The sequence below is a fragment of the Puma concolor genome, chromosome D2 (genome assembly GCF_028749965.1).
Source record: "Puma concolor isolate L17-30 chromosome D2, mPumCon1.1.hap2, whole genome shotgun sequence".
Lineage (NCBI taxonomy): Eukaryota > Metazoa > Chordata > Mammalia > Carnivora > Felidae > Puma > Puma concolor.
Window position 1 is genome coordinate 13,035,606 of NC_141677.1, and position 24,132 is coordinate 13,059,737.

A 24,132-nucleotide genomic window follows, 5' to 3' on the forward strand; every position below is an offset into this window, starting at 1 on the left:
AAAAAGCTGTGAGATGTTCGCGGGCCCCAGGTGGGCACCTCTGAACTCTGCATTCGCGTTCTGTCAGGCACTCGGAGTCAGCAAAGCCGCACATTTGTCTGGGGCAAATGTCAAGTCAGTGGGGATCAGAGATCTAAGAAACAAGTGATCTGGTGTCATTTACATCAAGGAGTGGCTGCTGTTTGGTGGGTGAGCGCGGCGAAGGCAGATGTGCAAGACTTATTTCCTAATTGTCAGCCATGATTTTATATAGTTTTTATAAAAGAACTAACATCGGCCTCCTCGTCCTACCAAGGAAATCTTTGTTGCTTCTCTATTCCAAACGTTTTGCGCAATTTCACCAGCAGTCGGAAAATGGACGGCAATTACTCTGTTTCCCCCCCCCCCCAGAGGTGGAGGGCTATAATAATTAAGAGGCTTAAAAAAGCTCTACCGCAAAACGCTTACAGTTCAAAAGGAACGAGGGGTCGCCCTGGATTTCCCCGCGGGAACCGCTTCTGCTCTCCACGAACACCGGGAAGTCGTTCCCGCGATGGGGGCTGCCCGCGGCTCGCCCTCAGTCCCCAAAGGGTGGGCTGCCTCGGCGGGCCCTTCGTTTCCCGTCACTTAGCGACGTCAGCGTTACCCTGCGCCCGGAAAGGGAGACAATGCCCTGTGAATTTTCGCAGGTATCAAGCGTTTCTCCACTCACTGCCCTCCTTTGGGGGACTGGGAGGCATATTACGGATTCTTTGGGGACGGATGGAAACTGGCCGCGCCCAGCGTGGCTGGTCCCCGGAACTAACCCTCCAGGCCGGGAGGCGGACGCGGGGGTTCAGGTGCCGGAACCCCGCGAGGACCGCGACCCCACGGCCACAGCCCCGCCCCCCCAGCCCCTCCCCCCGCCAGGCGACGCGCGCGCTCCGGGCGCAGTGCTGGGCCCGGCCGGGGGCGCGCGAGCGGGCGGGGGGCGAGCGCGGCGGGGCGGGGGGCGCGGGGAGTGCGCGGAGCCCTGGCGCGGGAGCCCCGGTGACGCACCAGTGACGTCGGCGGCGGCGGGCGGGATTTCCCGGCCCCTCCCGGGCGCCGGGCGAGACCCTGCCGCGGAGTGGGCGTGACCACCGTGCCGGGAGGGCGGCCGGGGTCCGGGGGTCTGGCGCTCCGCACCCCACCGCACCCGGACGCGCCCCGGGAGCCCCGCACGGCGGGTGTGAGCGGGCCGAAGTACTTTGGGTCTGGGTGACTTCCCTCGCGCGCGGGGCACGGCCTCGCCCCCCTGCACCCCCGCCCCCAGCCTCCCCCTGTCCGGGCGGGGCTGCTGACGCGGCCCGGAGACCCCGGGGGCGGTGCGGGGCGCGCCTTTCCACCGCGAGCCCGCGAGCGCCGAGGCGCGCGGGCGCCGGGGCGCGGAGCCGGAGCCGGAGCCCGCCCGCCCAGCCCCGCGCCCGGCCGAGGAGCGATGCCGCGCGCTCTGGCCGCCCCCCGCGAGCACCGCGCCGGAGACAAAGCCCGCGCGTGAGCGGCGCCCTCGGCCCGCGCGCCCGGCTCCGGGTAAGTGGGCGCCCCGCCGGCGGGCCGGGCCCGGTGCGTCTGTGGCGAAGGGACGGCACGGCCCCGGCTCCGGCGAGCCCGGGGCGAGCCAGAAGCCAGAAGGCAACTCGGGCGGGAAAGTCTCTGCAACTGGAGACGCGGCTCGGTGCGTGTGTGGTCCTGCCGTCCGTGGCAGCACGCGAAACGAATACCTTGTTTCTCCTGGCCGCCCGCAGCGAGCCGGCCTTCGCGCTGCCGCGCAGGTGGGCGTCGGCGGGGCGCCGGCAGGTGAGCGCGCCCCCTCGAACCCACGACCCTGGGCCGGGCCGTTGGCAAACCCGAGCGCAGGTTTGGACCGACCGCTCCGAACGCTTACGGGAGGTCTCCCGGTGCCCGGGGTCTCCCGATCTCTGGGGCTTGAGGCGGGGGGAGGCTCCCCGAGACCCCTTTTCCATATGTAGGTCACGGACGCTTGCCATTCCCTGCCGTTGAAGAGGACCGCAGTGGAAGGGCTGGAGCGGCTAGTTGGTCGTTTTATTTGTGGAAGTGTTTTATTTGTGGAGTGCCTAAAGAAGCCCTCACGATTTCGCACTACCCTGGGACACCTGTCCCCAGAGCAGTTCTGGTGGTGACAGTAGACCAGACGAGGGTTTGGTTTTCCCCTCCCTTATGGCGTCTGTCCCCCGAGGCTGGTGCTGAAACGGGCTGCGCCCGCAGCGCGCGCACACAGCGGCATTGGGGGAGCTTTGGTTTAATGTTTGAATTGCCTTAGAAATAATAACGGGAGAGTGAGGCGGGGGGGGGGGGGGGGGTTCGGGCAGAGGTGTGGCTGGAGAAGACTTCTTCATTTGGGAGGATTTGCTTGTTTCCGTGTATTTTGGGCTAGGGTGTTAGGAAATTCAAAAATGTTCAAGTTTGACCGAGTGATAAAGTGGATCATGGGCGCCGGGTCTCCCACCCTCTTCCCAGCTCCCCACCGCTGCCGATCCTCGTCTCTTTCCGTTAGCTCCTAGGACTGTACGGGCTGGCACAGCGCCCGCCCTTTCAGTCCCAGCAGAAGGCCTCCTGGGCTGCGCTGGTGTTGCCCATTAAACCGTGTCAGTCGTGTCATCTGCTCATGAGTCCTCACTGGGAGGCCTCCTTCCCACAGTGCGACAGGAGAATTCAGCGGTAAATGCCTCAGAGCAGCAGCGAGGGGCCCCGGGCTCTGTGGCCGGCGCCTTGGTGCTCTGGGGAAATCTTTTTCCTGATTTTCGCATGCTGCGGGGGAAGGGAGGCACACGGCCATCTGATCTGGCCCTGTTCCCTGCACAACGCTTACTGTGGGAACAACTGAGATGTTCAGTGGAAAGCCTTTTTCGGTCCTGAGACACACGACGTAAACTATGAATTAGTTTTGGAGCGCGGAGTTGACTAGGTTATCAGTCTGGGTAAAAGATGGATACGGCACTTAATATGTTGTAGGGGGTAATGTAAGTACAAAGTTTATTGTGATGCTCTGCTAGTTAACCGGGCGTCTCACCTCAGCGTTATTAAGCTGAAATAACTATTTCGGAGGATGGACTTCCTCTTGGCCCCTTTGCCGGCACAGGGCTCCAATCCTCAGCCTCCTTAAAATAAAATTGCCCAAAGGGAACCTGTGGATGAAGTCTGGCTGGCTGAGAACTAGCACAGCAAAAGGCTCATTCCCAGTAGTCCAGTGATTGGCTTGGCATTTGCCTGTGACATTTCTCGTGCAAGTAGACAGCAGAGAAACCAGGAAAAAGCTTTTCCCATACGCACTTTACAGCTTTTAAAGCTAAAGTGACAGTCTCCAAAGCTGCTCACATCTCAGCACATTCTTTGGAGCGGCAGAACGTTAGGTGGGCTCTCGGGCCCTGTCGTCCCCCTGGGCCCTGGGGTGGCAAGTGCCCCATAGTTGTTCCGGAGGTCGGGGTGGGGCTTCAGGACTGATCATGCATCATGCCACTTCTTCCCACCACTGTCACCACTACACAACTATTGCTTCGTGAGGAAGACAGCCACATGGCTAAGACAGAACTCTGCAAGACAAACCACTCTTCTGTATTTGTAGGCATGTCTCTCTATCACATTTTTCTTACCTTGACTCATTTTTGTTCTACGTGAAAAGGGGAGAATGCCTAATGATGCAACAACGCATGTCAGCAAATTGCCCTTTTTCTTCATGGGAGTTTGAAACAGTGTCTTTAAGATATTACCTGGTTTGTTCTGAGAATACCCTTAGGAGCATATTCTATTCTCTAATCGCCCAGATTTCCCCCTCCTTTATTCGGTATTTTCATTGGTAAATAAACATGATAGACATAAAGAGACTTATTATCACACAGCTAGAGAGATGATTTGTTGGGTTTTCTTAAACCAGGAACTGACATATAACTTTTTAAAAAGTTTGTTTGTTTGTTTGTTTGTTTATTATGAGAGAAAGAGAGTAGGGGAGGGGCAGAGGGAGAGGGAGAGAGAGGAGAGAGAGAATCCCAAACAGGCTGTCAGTGCAGGATGTCAAACTCGAGATCACGGCCTGAGCTGAAATGAAGCGTCAGAACGACCTCTTGAGCCACCCAGGCGCCCTGAAATTTAACTTCTTTGATACACCAGGAATACTACAAAAACATCCTCTTAACAGTGGCCAGCAAGGGTGTTTTAACTGAAAATCAGAGAAGCTAACTGAGTGTCAGAAAAGAGAAACAGGGAGGCCAATTGTGATATAGACACTAGCATAATACTCCTGTAAGATTTTAACCAGTTGGTTACAACCATATGAAGAATAAACCAGATAACTTAAATTATCATCAGTGAAAAATGCAAATGCAATTTCCATTTAGGGAAGGAAGTAGAGGCAAGAATTACTGCCGGAAGGAAAAAAAAAAAAAAAAACTCACTGCAGAGGAAACAATGGGTACTTGAGAGGGGATCTGTTCAGTAAGCTAGCTGGAGCTTTAATTGTCAAGGAGCTTTTGTTAGGTTAAATGGCAGGGGGTGTGCAACCAGTTTCCTAGTGGAAACCAGCGGACAAATGGCAGGTCTTGCGGGACGGGGGGAGTGCGGCTGTGTTGCCCACACGGGGCTTGTGGCGTGGGTTCTGCTACCCTGGGAGGAGGAAGGACATATACGTGGCTGTGGAGAAGCCACTGGTCCCCGAAGCCTTGAGGTTCCCGCGTGTCTGCAAGCAAGTCACCAATGGCCCAACCTCAGAGGGCGATCCCCGGGAGGGAGCCCAGGTTAGCGGGCCGTGGGGTGGAGCGAGGGAGGACCAGGCTTCGAGTCCGTGAGTCACATGGATGATCTCATGTAACCTTCGCGCCATACCCGCAAGGTTTCTCTTTAGCAGAACAAACAAAAACTGTCCAGGAGTGTCATGGCAGGGTGTTCGGTGGGTGGTGGTGACCAAGGAAAAGCTTATACAAATACGAAGGGGGAGCCGTTGAGACAACTGGAAGAGAAGAAACGGTGGCGTGCGTGGAGAGCCACGCCCAGGGACGACGCATGCGCTCTCTTGACAAAAGAGCGGATTTCTTCCTCTCTTGGATTTCTCTAACCACTTCACCCTGGGTGGCTGGGTTGGCTCGCCCTAGCGGGGTGTGTGCTGAGAGGCTGAGGAAGAAGAGGTAGAAGAAATGCTGTAAGCATCCCTCTGGGGCCAGGTGGGTTCCCCCGCCAGTGATCGCGTGCACAACACGAGCAACCACCCTGGGTCTACTAACCCACACCTGGTTTGTGCTTGTCTGCAGTTCTCCTTAGTGCCTGTGTTTCCTCCTGGCTTTCATGTCTAATTTGCTACTGTGGGGGCTTCTCTTCTACCCCTTTGCCTAGGGTCACCACCGAAGGAAGAGGGGCAGGGAGATCGCAGTAGGAAAAAGGGAAGCATTTATATTTTGCTCCCAAAATTCATATTAGAACATCTTTACAACCACAGCACAAGGTGTTGATATGAAAAATATATGTGTCGCCATAGGCCTGCCACCCAAATTGGACTGTATTTACTTACGGTTATCACACAAATATTAAAATTGAGAGATCTTTACCAAAAGCACTGTGTGAGAGTGAAGGTCCACGTAGGAGAAATGGAATTTGAAACAGAAAGGAAAAAGCAAGGGAATATTGAAAGAGGGTAGAAAGCAGAGCCGCGTATGGAAGTTGCTGAAGGCGGCCTCAGCAGTGGCCCAGCCGGCTCTGTGGCTCAGGTTCTGGAAACTGTTGGAGAGGCAGAGACAGGGATGGCAGACAGTGGGTGATAGTGCTTCATCCTTGGTCCCCGGGATGTTGGACGCAGGGGGGACAGAGATCCGGCAGCATATAGGCTGGGACAGCCTGCATTTGCTGACTACCCCACTGCACACTCCTCATACAGCAGGGTCTGCTTTCCAGGTCAAACAGCAGAACCCATTCTAATATGGCCAGAAGGAAAAAAAAGCTTTTCCTCCAGCCTTTTAGATTTAGTGACTGGGGCCTGTGAATTAAACTGACAACAGGAGAGATTAACAGGAGAAAAGAGCCAAATTAACGGGAGAAAAAGTTTGTTCTACATGCACACAGGAGCTTCACAGGAAAGAAGAAAAACCGGAAGAAGCAGTTAGGCCTGAGAGCTTATATACTGTTTTAACAAAGGGAGATGAGTTATGGGAAAGTGACAAGACAAAGGAAAAAAGGGGTTAGGGGTTCTAGGGGCAGTAAATTGTGGGAAGATAAATACATGGAAAAAAACTTATAGAAGATAAGAGGTACTTCAGCAAGATTTCCTTGTGCTGATACATCTTGGTGCCAACGTTCTCTCTCCAGTGATAATGGTGATTTTCTTCCTTCTAGTGTGGGAGATGGAAGGCAAGAACACCTTCACAAAAGGAAATGCATGTCTTGCTTTTAGGTGGAAAGGGCGAGGCTGGAGAATTCCTTCTGTGTCTGCTGTTTCTTAATTGCCTTCCGCTCCAAACAGCCCTTATGCCAAAGTGGCACATTTGGGGGTGTTATGATCTGAACCTCCTTCAAGATTGCCAGCGGGACCTTTCCTTGGTGGAGGCTGGAGTCCCAATCCTGTGTTATGCCGAACAAGCGTGAGAACCCCTATTTGGTTTTAGTTTCTGTTCATTAATTTGGGGAAAATTCTGTTTTCCCTGAACCCCGGTTAACTTCACTTACAACCATGGGGCTCCAGGGGTCTGGAGATGTTTGTTTACCCCTGACACCTGTGGGGCCACATGGATGAGGGAGGGCTCCGTCCTGGTTAAAGAGACAGATGATGTGAGAGTACAAGTGTATGTTTAATGGTACATAGAAGAGGAAGCAGGTGTCATGAGGATGGAAAGACACAAGCTCCTGAACTTAAGGGCAGTGGTGAGTATGGAGTGTGGCCAAGAGCGGACGATGACAGAGCCTGAGTGGAGAATCCGAAAGCTTTGAACCTTAAGGAAAGTAACAGAGGGACAGTGACAGTGATGTCAGCCGCCGAATTTTTTCTGGAACAAGGTGAGGTATAGATACGTAAATTGGCCTTCGTTAGCATCACGTAGTCTCTTCTTCAGCTGAATTTTACCTAGCAGAGATACGGTCACTGGAGCCTTCTGCTCACTCTGGGTACCCGGGTAGACCCCACTCTGGGTCCACCACCCTGTTACCCTGTCCCTGTCTTGAGTGGCTTCACCTCATTGCCCCTTCCAGTCAGAGCTTGGTGTGTCGGTGCTGTTCTCCCCCAGGTGGTTGACCTTGCAGAATTGGGGAGCTTGGGGCTCTTTCCTGCCGATCTTTCTGGGCTTGCTGTGTCCGCACTGCAGTGCAATCTTTCTGGGGCTCTGCATTCTCAGAACTGCTGCAAAGAGACTGGACACAAGCCCTGTGTGTCCTGCATCAGGAGTAGCAGCCCTCACACCCCAGGTCCGCTGTCCCTCCTGACGGGTCAGATTCCTCCCAGCTTCTCTCCAAACCCTCTCCTCGCGCTAGAACTTCGCCATAGTCAGCAGCAGCGGAACTAAGTCGTTGGCCTGGACCCAGGCACGCTTTTTTACTAGGCAGAAACTGTCTTTGTCACGGGATTTGTCATCGCAGAGGTCCGCCGATCCACGCCATGACCTGGCTTCCCGGGGTTGCCTGCCTGTCCCTGGTTTTCCTATGCGTTACTGCTGTAAGCCATCTTCATCGGGGGACACGGCGGAAGGACCCTTTCCGTGCATGTGTGTGACTCAGAGCCGTAGATACGTTCCTACGAGATTGTGCAGAAGCCATGTGTTTCTAAGACGTTCATTTAATGAACGTGTGAGCAGGTATTTCAGGCACTGACAATTTAAGGATGAATAAGGACCTGAGAGTACTCATAATCTAGGAGGGATAGAGGTGTGAAAACAACCCGTCTGCCCCTGGATTAATGCCGTGACAGCCGTGCTGGGCGAGCGGTGATAACAGGAACATTCATTCCTCCCGAGAGCAGCGCTTGCAGGAAGGGCCTGACAGCCGAGGCCCCGGAAAGCTGAGCGAGATTTTTTCCAACCCACACAAGTGAGCAAGGGCTTTCCAGGCAGAGGGACCAGCATGTGCAGAGGCTCAGAGTTGGGGGTGTGCAGGCGGAGAAGAGGAAAAGGTGTCCCGAGCCCAGTTAGGACTGTCAACTGAGCTGTGGGAGTCTGTTCTGGGACCAGTGGGGATCCTGGGCAGTTGTTCAGCAGAGGCGGGATTCAGCGGGGGGGCCCCCCTGTGTGGGGCAGGTCAGAGGAGGAAGGCTGGAGATGTGGGGCGTTAAGATTCGGCTGCAGTTGGCCCCAGGATGCCCAGGCCCTCGCATCAGTCGGCACTGCTGTCTGACCAGAGGTGGGGGGGCGGGGCAGGGAGAGGCCTGCGCCTGGGTGGCCCGGGGTGACAACATGACCTGGTTTAGTGAGTGGAAGGGGGGAGCGGGCTGGGCACGTGGGGAGAGAGAGTGAGACGTGGCAGGTGAGGAGGTCCCGCCCACGTGGAACAGAAGGCCGGCTTATGGCAGAGAGGGGCTGGGAGCCAGGTAGCCATGCGAGGGGCGGGGGAGGGCAAGGGAGACAGCCCAGGGTGGGGGTGGGGGGTCAGGTAGCCATGCAGGGGCCAGGGGAGACAGCCCCGGGGTGGGGTGGGGGGTTCTGAGTCATGGTAGACACAGTAGGGAGGCTTCAGAGAACAGATGTGAAGTTTGGGCCGACACAAAAACGATGCTGTGAAATGCAGGCTCTTTCTGCCGCAGGTTTACACGTGTTGGCCTCCCTCGGAAGGGACCGCCTGGCCGGCGGCCCCTGACGCTGCTCGGCTGCCAGTCTCTGGGAGGCCACAGCCAGCTGCCGCCACCACCACGCTCCCCTGGATGACTCATTCTTTCTGTGTCCAGGCACAGCTCTGTCTCTTGTTTATGATCTCTTTGTCCCCCTAACGCTCGCGAATTTGATCCGATGCCCACCGCACCGCCTCCCGCCGCATGTGGATGGCGGGGATTACAGTTTATTAGCCTTCGGTGAGAGCGTGCCTCTCCCAGGGTGAGTTTTTGTTTTATGCTTCTGCCAAACCTGGTCACCCTCTACCTACCCCCCAGCTCCGGCGGCCTGAGGCGGGAGGGCAGGGCCCAGGCCTTCCTTCACAGTAACCATGGCAACTGACGCGTTGCTCCAGGGCCCCCAGCCTCTCTCGGCTTTCCCCTGGTTCTTCCTGCTCTGCCTTCTCGTTGGACCTCTGTCCGCTGTGAAATGCGCCCCGTGGTGGGGTTTTCTGTCTTTTTTCCTCACAGTTCCTCACTCTGTCTGTCCGACTGGCTTTTCCTTGCTGTACTTTTGACGTGCTGGGGGAACCATCAGTGGGCAGCGGAGGGGAAGACAAAAAATATCCCTGCGCTCATAGAATTTACATTCTGGTAGAAGGATCAGGCCAGTAATAATAAGCCTGAAAATCAAAGGTAATTTCAATGCGTAAGTTAATAAGTAAGCATTTAAGATGTGAGTGAATGCTGGGGAGAAAACTAGAACAAGGAAGGGAGATAAAGAAAGAACTCCAGGGAAGGGCCATTGTAGATTTTAAATAAGCTGCTTATGGAAGGACTCAGTATGGATCCAAGATTAAGACCAAGATCAAGGCCATGAATTGAACTTGTGTCGTGCGTGTGGAGGCAAGGAAAGTTGAAGCAGGTGAACGTGTGATTGACCCACAGATTATTCACGCCCAGCTGCCTTCCTTGACAGGGCAGGGGTCTTCTCCCCTTGTCTCCTCCCCCACCCCCAGCCTGTGAGGAAGCTGCATTTTACAAAAAGGAGCGTTTGGTAGTATAACTCAAGGCGGAGGAAGAGACGCGTGGCAAAATAACGCACAGCACGAGGCTCTCCCTGTTTTGTGGATGCCCACCGCTCCGGCAACTGGCCTGGTGAGCCGAGTGGCTCCAGATGCACCAGGTGCCGAGTGCAAGCAGTAGAGAGTTTGAGCCCATGAGGAGTGGCGTCACCTTAGAGGGCGCCCCTCACAGGCCACATCAAAGACCCCCACTTCTTGAAGACCTGGGGGCTAACCAGAGGAAGGAGATCCAGGTAGGTTAGAAGACACAGCTGGGTATTCGTGCTGTGTGGCCCGGTGGGTAAAGAGCACGTTTGCGTAACGATGGGCCGCACTGGCCGTGCCTTCCGGTTTTATGCACTTGTTTTCGGAACCATGTATTTGTAGCACAGGCTTGTCTGGAAAATTCGGGGAAGATCCATCAGTGGCTCCCCAACCTGGCGGCATAGCAGAATGACTTTGGGTAGTTTGCAGAAATACCACCTCACCCCTGGACATTCTTACTCGGCAGTTCTGAGCCAGGGCCAGGGAATCTGTTTTAAGTCTTATAAACCACCAAAGCAGATGACTTCTCGGGTCGTCCTTCCATGTATCAGAAAACCCAAACTAGCTGAGCCTTTCCAGACCGTCTCCTGTGCCAGCCTGCCCCACCCCCACCCCCCTTGGGACTGTGTGACAGTGACTTTCCACAAACACCATGAGACCGAGACACCTGCAGGAGCCCAGCTTTCCTTTCCAGGCTGAGCGCATGGATCTTTCCCCGCTTTTCGCAAGAGTGCTTCACTGATGGGGAAACCAGCCGTTTGCCCTAAAGAACTGCGTCTGTGCAGAGCACGATGACCCCAAAATACAGACTCCCCCCGCCCCGCCCCTCCAATCCCCTTGGCTCCCCTGTGGCAGGATGCAGGAGCTCCACGGTTCTGAGCACCCCTGGGAGCTCGTGAACCAGCATCCACCCTCGCTTGCCAGGGAGTCAGGAAGGGCCCTTCGTCCTTGAGTAAGTGCTACTGTGCCAGCAGGCAGGAACACAGACATGAGTAAAACAGAGGTCTCAGGTCTTAAAGAATTTACAAGCTACTGGAAGAAATGGATGATTAAAACACAACACAAAATTAAGAACCTGAATCCAGCAGGACCCCCAACCCAGTCTAGGTCAGGAGAGGCTTCCAGAAGGAGGTCTCGGGAGTTGGCCAGATGAAAGGGTTGGGTCACAGCTATTGAACGGGGAAGACTTTCAAGGCTGAGAGGTTTTGCCCAGGCAAATAATAATAACAGCAACTAACACATATTGTGTGCTTACTAAAGCCAGGCTCTAAGTGTCTTATATTAAGTATTTATTCCTTGACAACTATTGTTGTAGGAAAAATAATGCCCCCCCCCCCGAAGATGGCCACACCAGAACCTGTGGATATGTTACCTTACAGAGCAAAAGAGACTTTGCAGATGTGATTAAGAATCTTGAGATGCAGGGGCGTCTGGGTGGCTCAGTCGGGTAAGCATCTCACTCTCCTTGGTTTTGGCTTAGGTCCTGATTTCAGGGTCGGGGGATGGAGCCCCACGTTGGGCTCCCCCCAGCCCGCTCAATGTCCTTATAAAAGGATGGGAGTGTCAGAGGGATTGGACCATGCTAGGCTGCTGGCTTTGAAGTTGGAGGAAGAGCTGTGAGCGAGGCGTGCAGGCAGCCACCAGAAGCCGGAAAATGCAAGGAAACAGACTCTCCCCGGAGCCTCCAGGAGCCCTCCTGCCACTGTGCACTTTCAAACACCCGCTGCTCTCAAATAACAAATTTGTGTTGTTTAAACTGTAAGTCTGTTGTAATTTGTTGCAGCAGCAAAAGGAAACTAGTACCAACCGTGGCTCTTCCCACTTTGCAACTGGAGAGAGCAAGAGGTTAAGTAATGTGCCCAAAGAGTTACGTAGCCAGCAAGGAGCAGACCCAGGATTCAAAGTTCAGCCTTTTGGCTTCAGGTCCTGCACTTGCCTGCTCTTGCCTGTGTCCTGCCTCACGGGTTGTCGGGGGACCGGAAGCATCAGAAGATGGCCCCGACAGGGTGGGCAGACAGGAGCTGGATCTTGGGCCCTTCTTGGCCGAGTGGAGGGGTGGCCTCCGTGGCCTCTCTGCCTCGTGTCCGTGCTGACGGCGAGTGCTCACTGGAAGTGAAGCCAGCTCCCTGTCCCTGCTTACCCAGCTCCCCTGGACGCAGGTACACACTGAGCTGTGTGCTGATGGAAACCCTGCCTTTCTCCATTATCACATAGTTTTAAGGCTCCTTTATGGCCGGGTAATTAAGGAGAGACTGTGGTTGAGCACAGCATCCTTATGCGTTTAAGGTCCTCCTCTCTCCAAACATCTCTTTCTATCTCAGACTTATTTGATTCATTCTCATTCTTCCATAGAAACAATTCTTTATCTCAAGAGTTCTTTCATATAACACATCCCTATCCCTCGGTCTTTGACTGAAATAAGTGGTCAGAAGAATTTTAAGACAGTGTTCCAAGTTTAAAAAAAAATATTAGGCACAATAAACCTTACCTGAAACCGCTACTCCAGATATGTCTGCTTAATATGTGGTCCAAGTATTTTACAGGCAGTGCTTAGATTTTCAAAGGAGCGGTGGCTAACAGTTGATTCGCATTTTATAGCTCCCTGAAAGCCTTCATGTCACCTGTCCACTTGATCTTTTCAGAAACAGCAGGAGGTGTGAAGTTTTCTCCCCATTCTTGAATGAGAAACTGAGTCTTGACACTTTGGCTGTGGAACACGGCAGAGCCAGATGCAAACTCGGGGCTTCCACGCTTTTTCTATTGCATTCTATTGCCTCTTAGGGGGCAAAAATGGCCCCAAATGCCCTTATCGGGAAATAGGGTACCATCCTCTGGATGGTCAGATGTGCCCCTCCCAAGTACAGGAACAAGATGCTGGGGCGTCCACCCTCTGGAGGGGAGTGCATGAGATTCCCTGGGTCTTCGACATGAGGATGTCCTATGGGATAGTCTGCCTCGGGGCACAGGCAGGCATCCTGCGGAGGACCCACGGCCATATGCAGGTCTGCTGGCGAGAGGCCCTCAGAGAACATGGCCTTAGCATGCATGACGTGCCCCTGAGTGGCCACAAGGTTCTAGCAAGCATGGGCTCCCAGTGTGATAAAGACAAGGCAGGTGCAGGCCTGCTTCTCAGTGTTCACTGCTCTCCCTACACACGGGTCCTCCAGCCTCCTGGGTTCTTCTGTACCGCTCGTCATGCCTCTCCCAACACAGGTGTCCTAGGGACAGGTCAATCCTGGCCTTTCTGAGGTGTTTTTCCCTAGGTATCTTTGGAGCCCTCCCTTTCTGCAAGCCTTCCTCTCTTATAAATCAAAAGCGTTGGCATCCAAAACTTGTTCCTGAAGCAAGGGCTTTCAGAACCTACTTTGAAGGAAAAAAGCATAATACTTCTTTGTCTTTCTAGCCCTACTTTAATAATCCAAGTTCCCCCCGAGGCAACATGGATGTGTCTGGCTGGCTGAGGAAGGGTTAGGTACAAGGGAGCACGGAGAGAAAGCACAGACCTGTCCATCAGAATATTCTGTCACTGCACACAGAGCTGGTTTCTCCCCACCCTAGTCTGGGCTTACCCACTTCATGCAAGGAAAGACCCCAGGGTCCCCCAGAGAGAGGACCCCTGGCAGTAGAGAAGGAAAGACCCCAAGGAAAGACCCCAAGGAAAGACCCCAGAGTCCCCCAGTAGAGAGGACCACTGGCTGGTTCAAGTGGGGTTACATTACCTTCCCTCTCCCAGCCTTCAGCTTCCTCCAAGTGGTACCCAGAACTACTACACGAGGTCCTTGAAGGCAGGTCCAGCCCAGGAACCCTGTGTAGACTCAATACAGAATGTCACGTGCTTGTCTACTGCTGATTTGCAAGTGTGCATAGATGTCCTTGAGGTCAGTAAGATAAAATGAATGTTAGTGTATTACTGAATTCTTTATATCACTGTATGTCTTCTGAGTCAATAGATATTAAAAGTACTGCCATAGGGACACTGCATTTTTTTTTTTTATTTTAGAAGGAACCTTTAGGGGTGCCTGGGTGGCTCAGTCAGTTAAGTAAGTGTCTGTCTTCAGCTCAGTTCATGATATCACAGTTGTGAGTTCAGGCCCCACATCTGGAGGGCTCCAAGCTCACGGTGTGGAGCCTGCTTGGAATTCTCGCTCTCTCCTCTCTCCCCGCCCCTCCCCTGCTCATACTTTTTCTCTCTCTCTCTCTTTCTCAAATTAAATAACTTAAAAAAAAAAAAAAAAGGACTTTTATGCTTTAAAACCTTTGGAGCCCTGGTCTGTGGAATCCTTTCTCTTTTCAGTACTCTGTGGTTTGTTAACAAATGTTACGGTAAATTTTCTAAATATACCATAAATGTATTTCTTCTCTGCCTTTGTCCACATTGCCTTCCTTTATCAGCTGCTGGGTTCAGAGCAGGAAGAATCACTAAGCAGCATTGCTCCTGCCACGGGGCACTGGGTGGAGAATTTCCAGAGGATGGGTCCTCCCTGTGTAGGTATAGAGGGCCGTTCTGAGACTGGCTGTTTGTCCCCCACCCTCCCTGGCAAAGTGGCGACCACTTAGTGATTGGTGGGACTGGTAGGAAGTCTCCTTCCTGCATTTGGACCAGAGCTTCATTTTATCCGCGTCTCAGATTTGGATACTTGTCTTTGCAGTCTTACAGAGACTTTGAGGTGAGCTGGACCACGGCTACATTTTTCCTGCTGGTTATAGCCTTATTATCTTGATTAGACTTTCCCCATCTCAAAGTGCCTCTTCCCAACAACTGGCTGACTTCTGGTTCAAAGGAGAAATAGCCAGAGCCAGTCCCCGCCTACCCCCCCCCCCCCCCCCCCGCCCCTGTAGACTCTCTTGCTCACACGTTGTTCAGGGATTTCCCACCACGGTCCACATCATTTCAGGTGCTTCATGTAGGGGTGGGGCGTGGCTGGCATAGGTCGGATCGGCTCCACCAATCAGTGGTCTGGGGCTTCCTGGGGCCCTGGAAAAAGCAGAACTTCTCTCTGCTCACCTCCAGCCTCCACCCTGCCACTCACCACCATCACCTGTACCACTTAGGGACAGTTCATCATGGACAACGACTCTGCAGAGGTCACCAGCAAGCCGCCAACACGTTAAAGAAAAACTCACGTCGGACTCTGCATCTTTTTTCCTGGAAAAAATCCAGGTCACTTGCATGCTTATTTCGTGTGTCCTGTTTTGTTCTGGTTTTTTTCACTACTGCTAAAAAATTCCCCTCCATGCATAGTTCACTTGAGCAACACAAATCGGTCTGTCTGCAAAGTGTGAATATACACCTTGGAGAAATCCTGTTAACGTTTGTAACCAGTGATCAGCAGTGTTCGTGGGTGACAGCCTTTGATGGCAGCCTTCCTTTGTCTTTTAGAAACAACTGTCTAAGTGTTCATTGGTCATAAGTTCTTCTAAACTAGAATGGTTTCCTTTGTTTGCTCATTTTTTCCTTCACGATCAAGCCATTAAGGTTTTAGCTCAGAAAGTCAGGTGACAATGTCCAATATATCTTTTTTAATGTGTATTTTTGAGGAGCGCCTGGGTGGCTCAGTCGGTTAAGCACCTGACTTTGGCTCAGGTCGTGATCTCACGGTCTGTGAGTTTGAGCCCCATATCAGGCTCTTTGCTGACAGCTCGGAGCCTGGCGTCTGCTTCAGGTTCTGTGTCTCTGTCCTTCTCTGCCCCTCCCCTGCTCATGCTCTGTCTCTTTCTGCCTCAAAAATAAACAAACATTAAAAAAATATTTTTAATATTATTTTTGAGAGAGACAGAGAGCGTGCGCACACATGAGCAGGGGAGGGGCTGAGATGGGGCGCGGGGACACAGGATCCAAAGCAGGCTTTGTGCTGACAGCAGTAAGCCTGACACGGGGCTCAAATTCACAAACCATGAGATCATGACCTGAGCCATCCAGGCGCCCCACAGTGTCTAATATTTGATGAATTGGTTAAGTTGTCTTACTGGTTTTGTTCCCACCTGAGGCATCATGCTTGGCTCCAATCTTTTTGGGACAAGAGGATCACATTGTTACAAAGGGAAACCCCCCCAAATGCAGAGATAGAAACTTGCTCAAAGTCAGACAAGTAAATCAAATACAGAAATAGGATTAGAAGCCAGTGTCCTGGCTTCTCATCCACACTTCCTATCTGGAAAAAAAAAAAAAAAAAAAAAAAAAACTTTTCCCCAGGAGTTCATCTCCCAAGGAGCCTCAGAACATTCTAGAGTTCATCTCACAAGGAGCATTGGAACATTCTGGCTGCTCCAGCTGGACTTGAAGGAGGATTCTCCAATTCAGCTCTGGCAGATTCCGTTCGCTCAGTCTTGGCACAAAGATGAAAAGTCCGTAAACGAAGCCCTGCCCTGTGCCGGGCGTCATCCAGCTGGGAAACCACATGCCTCACACACGGCTGCTGACCCTCTGCTCGTGGTCCTCGGGGTCGTCTCCAGGGTTGTTTTAAACTCTGATGTGATATCGTCCCAGAATGAAGTTTTCCTGTCAGTCTGTGCCATCGTTTGGTTAGCTGAGGATTAATTCCTGTATCACCACTTTTAGAAGAAGTAGAAGCAAGGAGTGATGCTGGACGTGTAAACAGGGTCAGGTCAGAAGTCACTTGAGAGTCCTGATGCTCACACCCCCGGACTGCCTCTTCCAGGATGTCGGTTGACAGAGGCTCCCGTCCACAGAGCGCCAGATGACTGGCCATGACAGCGGTTCTGAGCTCCTCCCCTGTAGGATGTGTCCCTCACGTCTGAGGGCCACGCTCCCTGAGAAGTGCCGAGCTGCGCCCACACCGCTCGGGGGGTGGCCCTTGTTTATGACAGACAGACCCACTGGGGCCTTGAACTGGCATGTCGGGCCACGCCGACCGGCACCTTCCAAACCCTGTCCTCGCACCAGAGTTCCCAGGATGAACCCAACACCTGCCCTGGGCTGCCCCGCCTCGACAGGGCTTCTGTGATGACACAGCCACGGCACCCATCTGCTGGTCGCCACTGACCACGGGCCGCTGTCCCCAACAGCACAGTCCAGTGCTTACCCTCTTCTGAAGGGGTGTGTCTGACAGCTTGCAGGTGCCGGTGATTTGAGGATCTTTTCGAAATTTTAAAATTTAAGTTTCTTGAATAAAGAGTGGCGATGTCTTCTACGAGCTTGTGCTTGATTTATGTGAAGCTAATGCCAAATGAATGGGGGCCTCAAACATCTTACTCTTGTCCTGTTTAATTGGAAAGGGGAGAGTAAAAGTGAAGAGTGCATGTAAGGTGATACCAATCACTTCTACTCCTAGTGTGCCCCCCACAGCAATCCTTGCTCGAGAGATCCATTCATCACGTTATCGTACAAGATAACAAACTACGGGAAATAACCAGTTCTGCATCAACAGGACAAAAGATAAATGGTGGGGGGGGGGGGGGAGAATAAATAACAGTGGAACAGTGTGTCAGTGAACTGCTCCGGAAAACAGTTCAGGAGGGTAAATATAGTATCCCATCTACAGATACTTTTTTTTTTTTTTTTTGGATGTTTATTTTGAGAAAGAGAGCCCGAGCGGGAGAGGGGAAGAGAGAGAGGGAGAAAGAATCCCAAGCAGTCTCCACACTGTCAGCACAGAGCCCAACTCAGGGCTCAAACACATGAACCAATAGATCATGACCTAGGCTGAAATCAAGAGTTCGACGCTCAACTGACTGAGCCACCCAGGCGCCCCTAACAATACTTTTAAATAGGAAATAATTCTCCGTATTGCTTAGAGATACGTACATATGTTTTAAAAAGTCTGAAGATGTGTAGGAATAATAAACTGACTTCAGAAGAGAGATTGCTGGGGAGAGGTCCCAGGGCACCTCACCCACATATTTTTGTTTTATTTGATAAGCTGGGTGGTAGAGAGACCAGGGTGTGTCATGTATTATTCTCTCAATTGCATTATATGTCTGAAATATTCCATAATACAAAACAATTTGGAAATTCCTCCACTGAATACTGACTTTTTTAAGGGAGTCATTAGTATTAGAACTACTTTGGGTTTTTTTCATGGAATGAAATTAAAGAAAACATAAACAAAAATCTTTATTGTCTTACTGAAACGATTTAACTTACAGGTGATTTTAACTTTATATTTTCCTGTAGAGTTTGGATATTTTATAATGAGCACATAATTAGGGAGGAAGAAAACTAGGTTGATTCCTTTTGGAAATAAACATCCTTCAAAAGAATTACTGAGACCTTGGGACGCCTGGGTGGCTCAGTTGGTTGAGCATCAGACCTCGGCTCGGGTCATGATCTCATGGTTCGTGGGTTCAAGCCCTACGTCGGGCTCTGTGCTGACAGTTCAGAGCCTGGAACCTGCTTTGGACCCTGTGTCTTCCTCTCTCTCTCTCAAAAATAAACATTAAAAAAATTATAATAAAGAAAGGATTACTGAGACCTGGAGTCCTTGCAGGTGAGGAAATTTGACTCTGGATAGGCCATCATCATTTCTGTTCCTGAGGTATTGATTCAGAGAAAGGAGTGATGCTGAGTTGTTTGTTTGTTTTTTGTTTTTTCATTCAATTCAATTCATTAAATATGTACTAAGTGGAAAACTCCCATCTTCCCTGAGGTTATAAAAATGAGCCTAAAAATTCCCTATTCTCAAAAGAGCTGGCAGTCTAGAAAGGAAGAAAATATACAAGCACCGTTGTTTGAATACCAGAGTACAAAGTCTAAGATGTTGAGGACGATAAAAAGTCTAGAAGCATCACAGTGATGGAGGGTGGGGCTCAGCTCCAGGGACCAAGGCGGCAAGCCAGGTCAAGACACTTTTGTTTGAGAGGGTAGTAGCATCTGAATGAGACCCTGAAAATGTGTAAAGCAGCTTTTATCAGGAAGAGTTGGGGTGGTGAATAAATAAAATAATGAAAGCAAATGATGAGTGTAGAAACATTCCAGGCACCAAAGAGTAAACTCAGGCAGCCAACTCTAGGTTTGGATCGGAATTACAATAAACCTTGGTTTGCAAGTATAATTCGTTCCAGAAACATGCTTGTAATCCAAAGCACTTGTATATCAAGGTGAATTTCCCCATAAGAAATGGAAACTCAGATGATTCATTCCACAGTCCAAAAATATTCACATAAAAATGATGACAATACTGTAACATAATTTAAAATGATAAAGAAAATACAGCATGTATAGAAAAAGAAATTAATTAATTCCACTTACCTTTGAAAACCTCCGTGGCTGGTGTGAGGGAGACAAGACGGAGGAGGGTGATTGTGTAGGACAAGTTTCACTATCGCTAACGGAATCATTGCTGTGGATTGACTCAATGGAATCTTTTTCTTTTCTGTGCGACTTTAATAAGGAAACTATCCAATGACACTTGCTTTTGCCTCCTTTTGAGGATTTTGAGGAAATGTGACATTGCATTGTCGTTAAACAAGTTCATTGCTTGCACTGCTACGGCCTTATTTGGGTGGTGCTTTTCTATACAATTTGCACTGTTTCCCACATTTTACACCTCTCCCTAATCTCGTTCGAAGTGAGGGATTCCTCTGCCTTCCCCCCCACCCCCCCCCCACCCCTGCAGACGAGATCTCCTCCGTAACCTCTTGGGGTTGCTTGCGATGCAGATCCGGCAGTGTGTCGGTGGTCAGCTCCAGGCCATGTGTCTCCACCAGCTCCCAAATGTCATCCTCATTCACCTCCAGTCCCCTGGTCTTCCCCAAGGACACAATCTCATCGACAACTGGTGGCTCCCGTTCATGAGCAAGCCCCTCTACGTCATGCCCAAGAGCATAATCAGGCCACAGTTTTCTCCAAGCAGAATTGAGGGTTCTCTTGGTGACCCCATCCCATGCTCTGTTGATGATCTTGAGGCAGTTCACGATGTGGAAATGACTTTTCCAAAACCCTCAGAGGGAAAGGTTTGTTCCTTCGGTCACCTCGAAGCATCGCTGAAACAATGCTCTGGCGTAAAGCTTTTTAAAGTACAAAATGACCAGCTGGTCCATGGCCTAGAGGATCGGAGTGGTGTTGGGAGGAAGGAACTTGACGATGAACTCGAGCTCCTCCAGTAAGTCATCCTCAAAGCCTGGAGGATGAGTAGGAGCATTATCCATGACCAGCAAGGCTTTGAGTGGCAGATTCTTTTCAAAAAGATATTTCTTCACTGCAGGACCCAAGACCACGTTGATCCACTAATCGAACAAGATACAAGTGACCCAAGCCTTGCTGTTGGACCCTCCACATAACGTTTAACTGGCTCTTCTGCACATTGCAGTTCTTTTTTTTTTTTTTTAATGTTTATTTATTTTGGGAAGACAGAGCATGAGAGAGAGAGAGAGAGAGAGAGAGAGAGAGAGCACAAGCAGGGGAGGGCCAGAGAGTGAGGGAGACAGAATCCTAAGTAGGCTCCATGCTCTGAGCTGTCAGCAGAGCCCGATGCAGGGCTTGAACTCATGAACTGTTGAGATCATGACCTGAGCCGAAGTCAGATGCTAAACTGACTGAGCCACCCATGCACCCCATGCACCTTCATTTCTTGAAGGCTCGTGGATTCTCTGAATGATACACGACCAGGGGCTTGACTTTGAACTCCTGGCTTGCGTTAGCACGAGAGGGTGAGACAGTCTTTCATGGGTTCGTGACTGGACATTTCATTCTCTTCTGTAATGTAGGTCCTTTTTGGCATCTTTCTCCCCCCAAAAAATGCCATCTCGTCACAGTTAAAAAACTTGCTCCTTCAGGTAGTGCTTGGAAACCATGAGCTTCTGGAACTCGGTGGTGAACACCTCAGCTGCCTTAGCATCTGAACTCACAGCCTCACCATGCCTCACAACACTTCTCCTCTTAGTTATCAAACCATCTTGCCTTGTAGCCTTTATTTTCTGTTGAAGTACCTGGCAGTTTACTTACAAGGTCAGTGTACAAGGCCTTTGCCTTCTCCCAGATAAAGTTCTCGGTCACAGTGTCCCCTGCTAGTTGCTTCTCATTTATATAAACCAGAAGCAACTTTTCTACATCTTCCAGAACACGTGGCCGTTGCTTTGATATTCTCATGACTCCTTTGGCTGCGCCTAGCCCCCTTCTTTCTTCTTTAATATTGTGCAAATGGTCAATCCAGACTTCTTATAAAGTCTTGCAATGCTGGCCACTTGCATACCTCATTCTTACTTGTCAATGATTTCCTTCTTAACTTCTCCTGTAATCGTCTTCTTACCTCCTTTCTTTTCAACCCTTTACCACATGGGGGCCATTATATACGCTCACATGGATGTTGACTACAGTGCAGTATTAATAAACTCTTGGCATACACTGTATTTCGTGTAACTGGCAATAGTGTGGCAGAGGAAAGGGTCTATATCTGCAGGCAGCCTGACCTAGAATGAAGCAAGCATTCGTAAGCTCACTCTTGTCTGGAAAAGCAAAGGACTGTCCACAGGTGCTTTGAGGTGACAACAAATACATTAGTGCCAGTCGTGGGCACCTTCCAACGTTCTGAAAAATCACTGATTTCTGCCAAACACCACAGCCTGAGACCGAGCATCCGAGCATGGGAGGTGATTACCCACAATCCCGCAGTGAGAGAGAGAGACAGAGAGACAGAGAACAACCACTGCCTCAGTTGTGATCACGTGACATTCGGCGTCACGTACTACGCGTATCACAAGACGTCGCTCATTTATCAAGTTACAATTTATTAGAAGTGTTTGCTCGTCTTGTGGAACACTCGCAGAACAACTTACTTGCAATCCAAGGTTTTACTGTATTTGATTTTGAATTTTTTTTTTTTTCAACGTTTATTTATTTTTGGGACAGAGAGAAACAGAGCATGAACGGGGGAGGGGCAGAGAGAGAGGGAGACACAGAATCGGAAACAGGCTCCAGGCTCCGAGCCATCAGCCCAGAGCCTGACGCGGGGCTCGAACTCGCGGACCGCGAGATCGTGACCTGGCTGAAGTCGGACGCTTAACCGACTGCGCCACCCAGGCGCCCCTGATTTTGAATATTATAGGGAGGAAGTTTGGTACCAATTCTTTAAAGCCTCTCATATTTGACGTTTCAGAAGAGTTCACGCACCATTACATTAAATATGGTTTCAGAAATAAAATCAAAACAGCTTGATCTGAGCCTCTGCTTTTTCTTGCCTTATATGAACATCAGCCTCACCTATTTTACTAATGAACTCCTGTGTGAAAAGTACCAAGCAGGTGTTAAACTTCATCACTTCCAAGTAGAGCAGATGCCATTTCAGCTCAGAGAGGGATTTCATGGCTGTTTCTGGTCCTGCTCAGTTCTGTGTGTGGGGGGGGGTGGGGGGGGCACTGGCATAATTAACATGAGGGCACTCTGGCTGCTGTGGGTTCAGTCACAAAGATTCCAAGGAAACAAGCCTTCAAAGAGGCAGCTGGTAATCAATGACTAGTGAGCTACAGAGGAGGCCAGATGAGATGGTGAGAGCAGGCGCCCTTGACCAGGGACTGGCATGAAGCCCCAGAATCAAAGGAGGCCGAGGACTCGGATCACAAAAGTGGAGGGAAGCCGCTGAATGAAGCACACGGGACAGGAAGCTGGGCCTGCAGCAGGGGAGCCGTCATTAACACGGGCCACCGTCCAGCGCCGTGAGTCAGAGTGAATAGGGCTGCTGTGAATCTCAATCCACAAACTCTGGTGCGGGGGAGAAAGGTGATTCTTCTGATTTTCCAATAACTTGACTTTCACTGAAGCATGCATCCTTTTGGCTGGCAAGGAACTTTAGTCTCAGTTTTTACCAGGTGTCCCCAGCCTCCCTGGGATTGCCTCAGGGTCTCCCCAGGACTTAGGAAAGGCCAGGGTGTGGGAGAGGTGCCCCCTTGGTCCTCGAGGCATCTGTCCACCAGGTGACCAATGAGACACCCACCAACTGGGCATCGGCCCGTGAGGCGAGTGCCTCTTGGTGGCCTCGGGTCCTGCCTGGGGGCACAACACTCTCCTCTGGGACCCTCTCTGCTTCAGAGCAGTAGGCGGCCAGTTTGTTTTTGGGTCTTGCCACCCCCCCCCCATGCCCCACCTAAGACTCCCACCCCCAGCCCCAGCCGTGCTGGCTGTTGGTGAGGGTTACCCTCTAGTCCTGGGACAACTCCACTCTTCGCCCTGCTCTGGTGAAGGCATTGCCCTCCTATCTCCTGAATTCTTTCCCACCTCTGAGGCTCAGGCTTTGGAAACAAAAGTCTAAGACTCTTGGGCGTGTCTGTTGTTTAACTACCACACCGGTCCCTCCATGGATTGGGAGGTGTAGGTCAACATCTGTAAGTGTGGTACGATCCCTGTGTTTGAGGTTACTTGATTCGGGTTTTCTTTCAGGCTTCACCCTACTCCAGGCGGCCTGGCTTTCCTCCCTGACAGGTTAACACACACAGAAGGCTTGCACTTCCTGACAGAGCCCTGGGGAGAGCAGATGTCCACATCACAAGCCCCCTGGCCCAGCCTGCTCCCATGTGCCTCCATCGTACTGATAACTGCCACTTACCGAGGCTCCCCCCCCACCCACACCCCCCCACTGTGCCAGGCAGTTTTCTAGAGCCCTCACTCACATTATCTCATTTAATCTTCAAAACTGTGCCATGAAGGCAGGTATAATTACACCTCATCCTCAGAGGATTTTTAGGGCAGTGAGACTTCTGTGTGACAGTCTAATGACGGCCATGTGTCATTATACATTTGTGCAAACCCATAGAAGGTATAACGCCAAGAATGAACAAAGACAGTGTGAACTGTGGCCTCTGGGTGCTAATCACGTGTCAGTGCAGGTTCATCAGTTGTAACCGATGCACCAGGCTGGTCAGCGGTGCTGGTGGTGGGGACGCTGTGCAGGTGTCGGGGTGGGGGGAACACAGGAGATCTCTGTACTTTCTGCTCAGTTTTGCTGTGAAACTAAAACTGCTCTGAAAATCAAAGTATTTTTGTTTAAAAGAGGTTGAGAGGGTGGCAAAAGAAGGTTTGGAAGGTGGGAAAGAGAAGTATAGTCCTAAGCAAGAGGAGAGAGACCAGGGAAGGGGCCGCATGCCTGGAGCTGTGTGTAGGTCACAGGATCATCCTGCGAAAGATACTTTCACCAAGATCCCTGAATACCTTTGTCATGCGGGGGCCTCACCTGCCTTCTGGTCGTTCTTTTCTGGGTCCTGCTGGGGGCTCCCTTCCGAGTCAGCTCTTCCCCAGGGTGAGAAGGTCAGCAATGTGTTACAGATTTTCCAAGAGCTGCAATTTACTAACAGTCTTCCTCTGAGGGTCAGGAGCCTGTTTGCAAACAGCAATCTTGACCAAGACAAGAA

General features: G+C 51.3%; 1 protein-coding gene across 5 annotated transcripts in view; it reads left to right on the plus strand.

Annotated features, from left to right (window-relative positions):
* The first annotated feature begins 1,398 nt into the window (after positions 1 to 1,398).
* The window catches only part of GNG4 (G protein subunit gamma 4), a 70,716-nt gene continuing 47,982 nt past the window's right edge, over positions 1,399 to 24,132 (plus strand). The window contains exon 1 of one of the 5 annotated variants that reach the window (XM_086679628.1): positions 1,399 to 1,530. Coding sequence is in view for 1 of the 5 variants with exons in the window: in XM_086679624.1 (XP_086535750.1) it covers positions 22,371 to 22,443 (73 nt within the window). In the remaining 4 variants the exon portion in view is untranslated. Of the gene's footprint in view, positions 1,531 to 1,691; positions 1,798 to 22,248; positions 22,508 to 24,132 lie in introns of those variants that run through there. The other 4 variants (XM_086679625.1, XM_086679627.1, XM_086679624.1 and 1 more) reach the window with 4 other exon arrangements.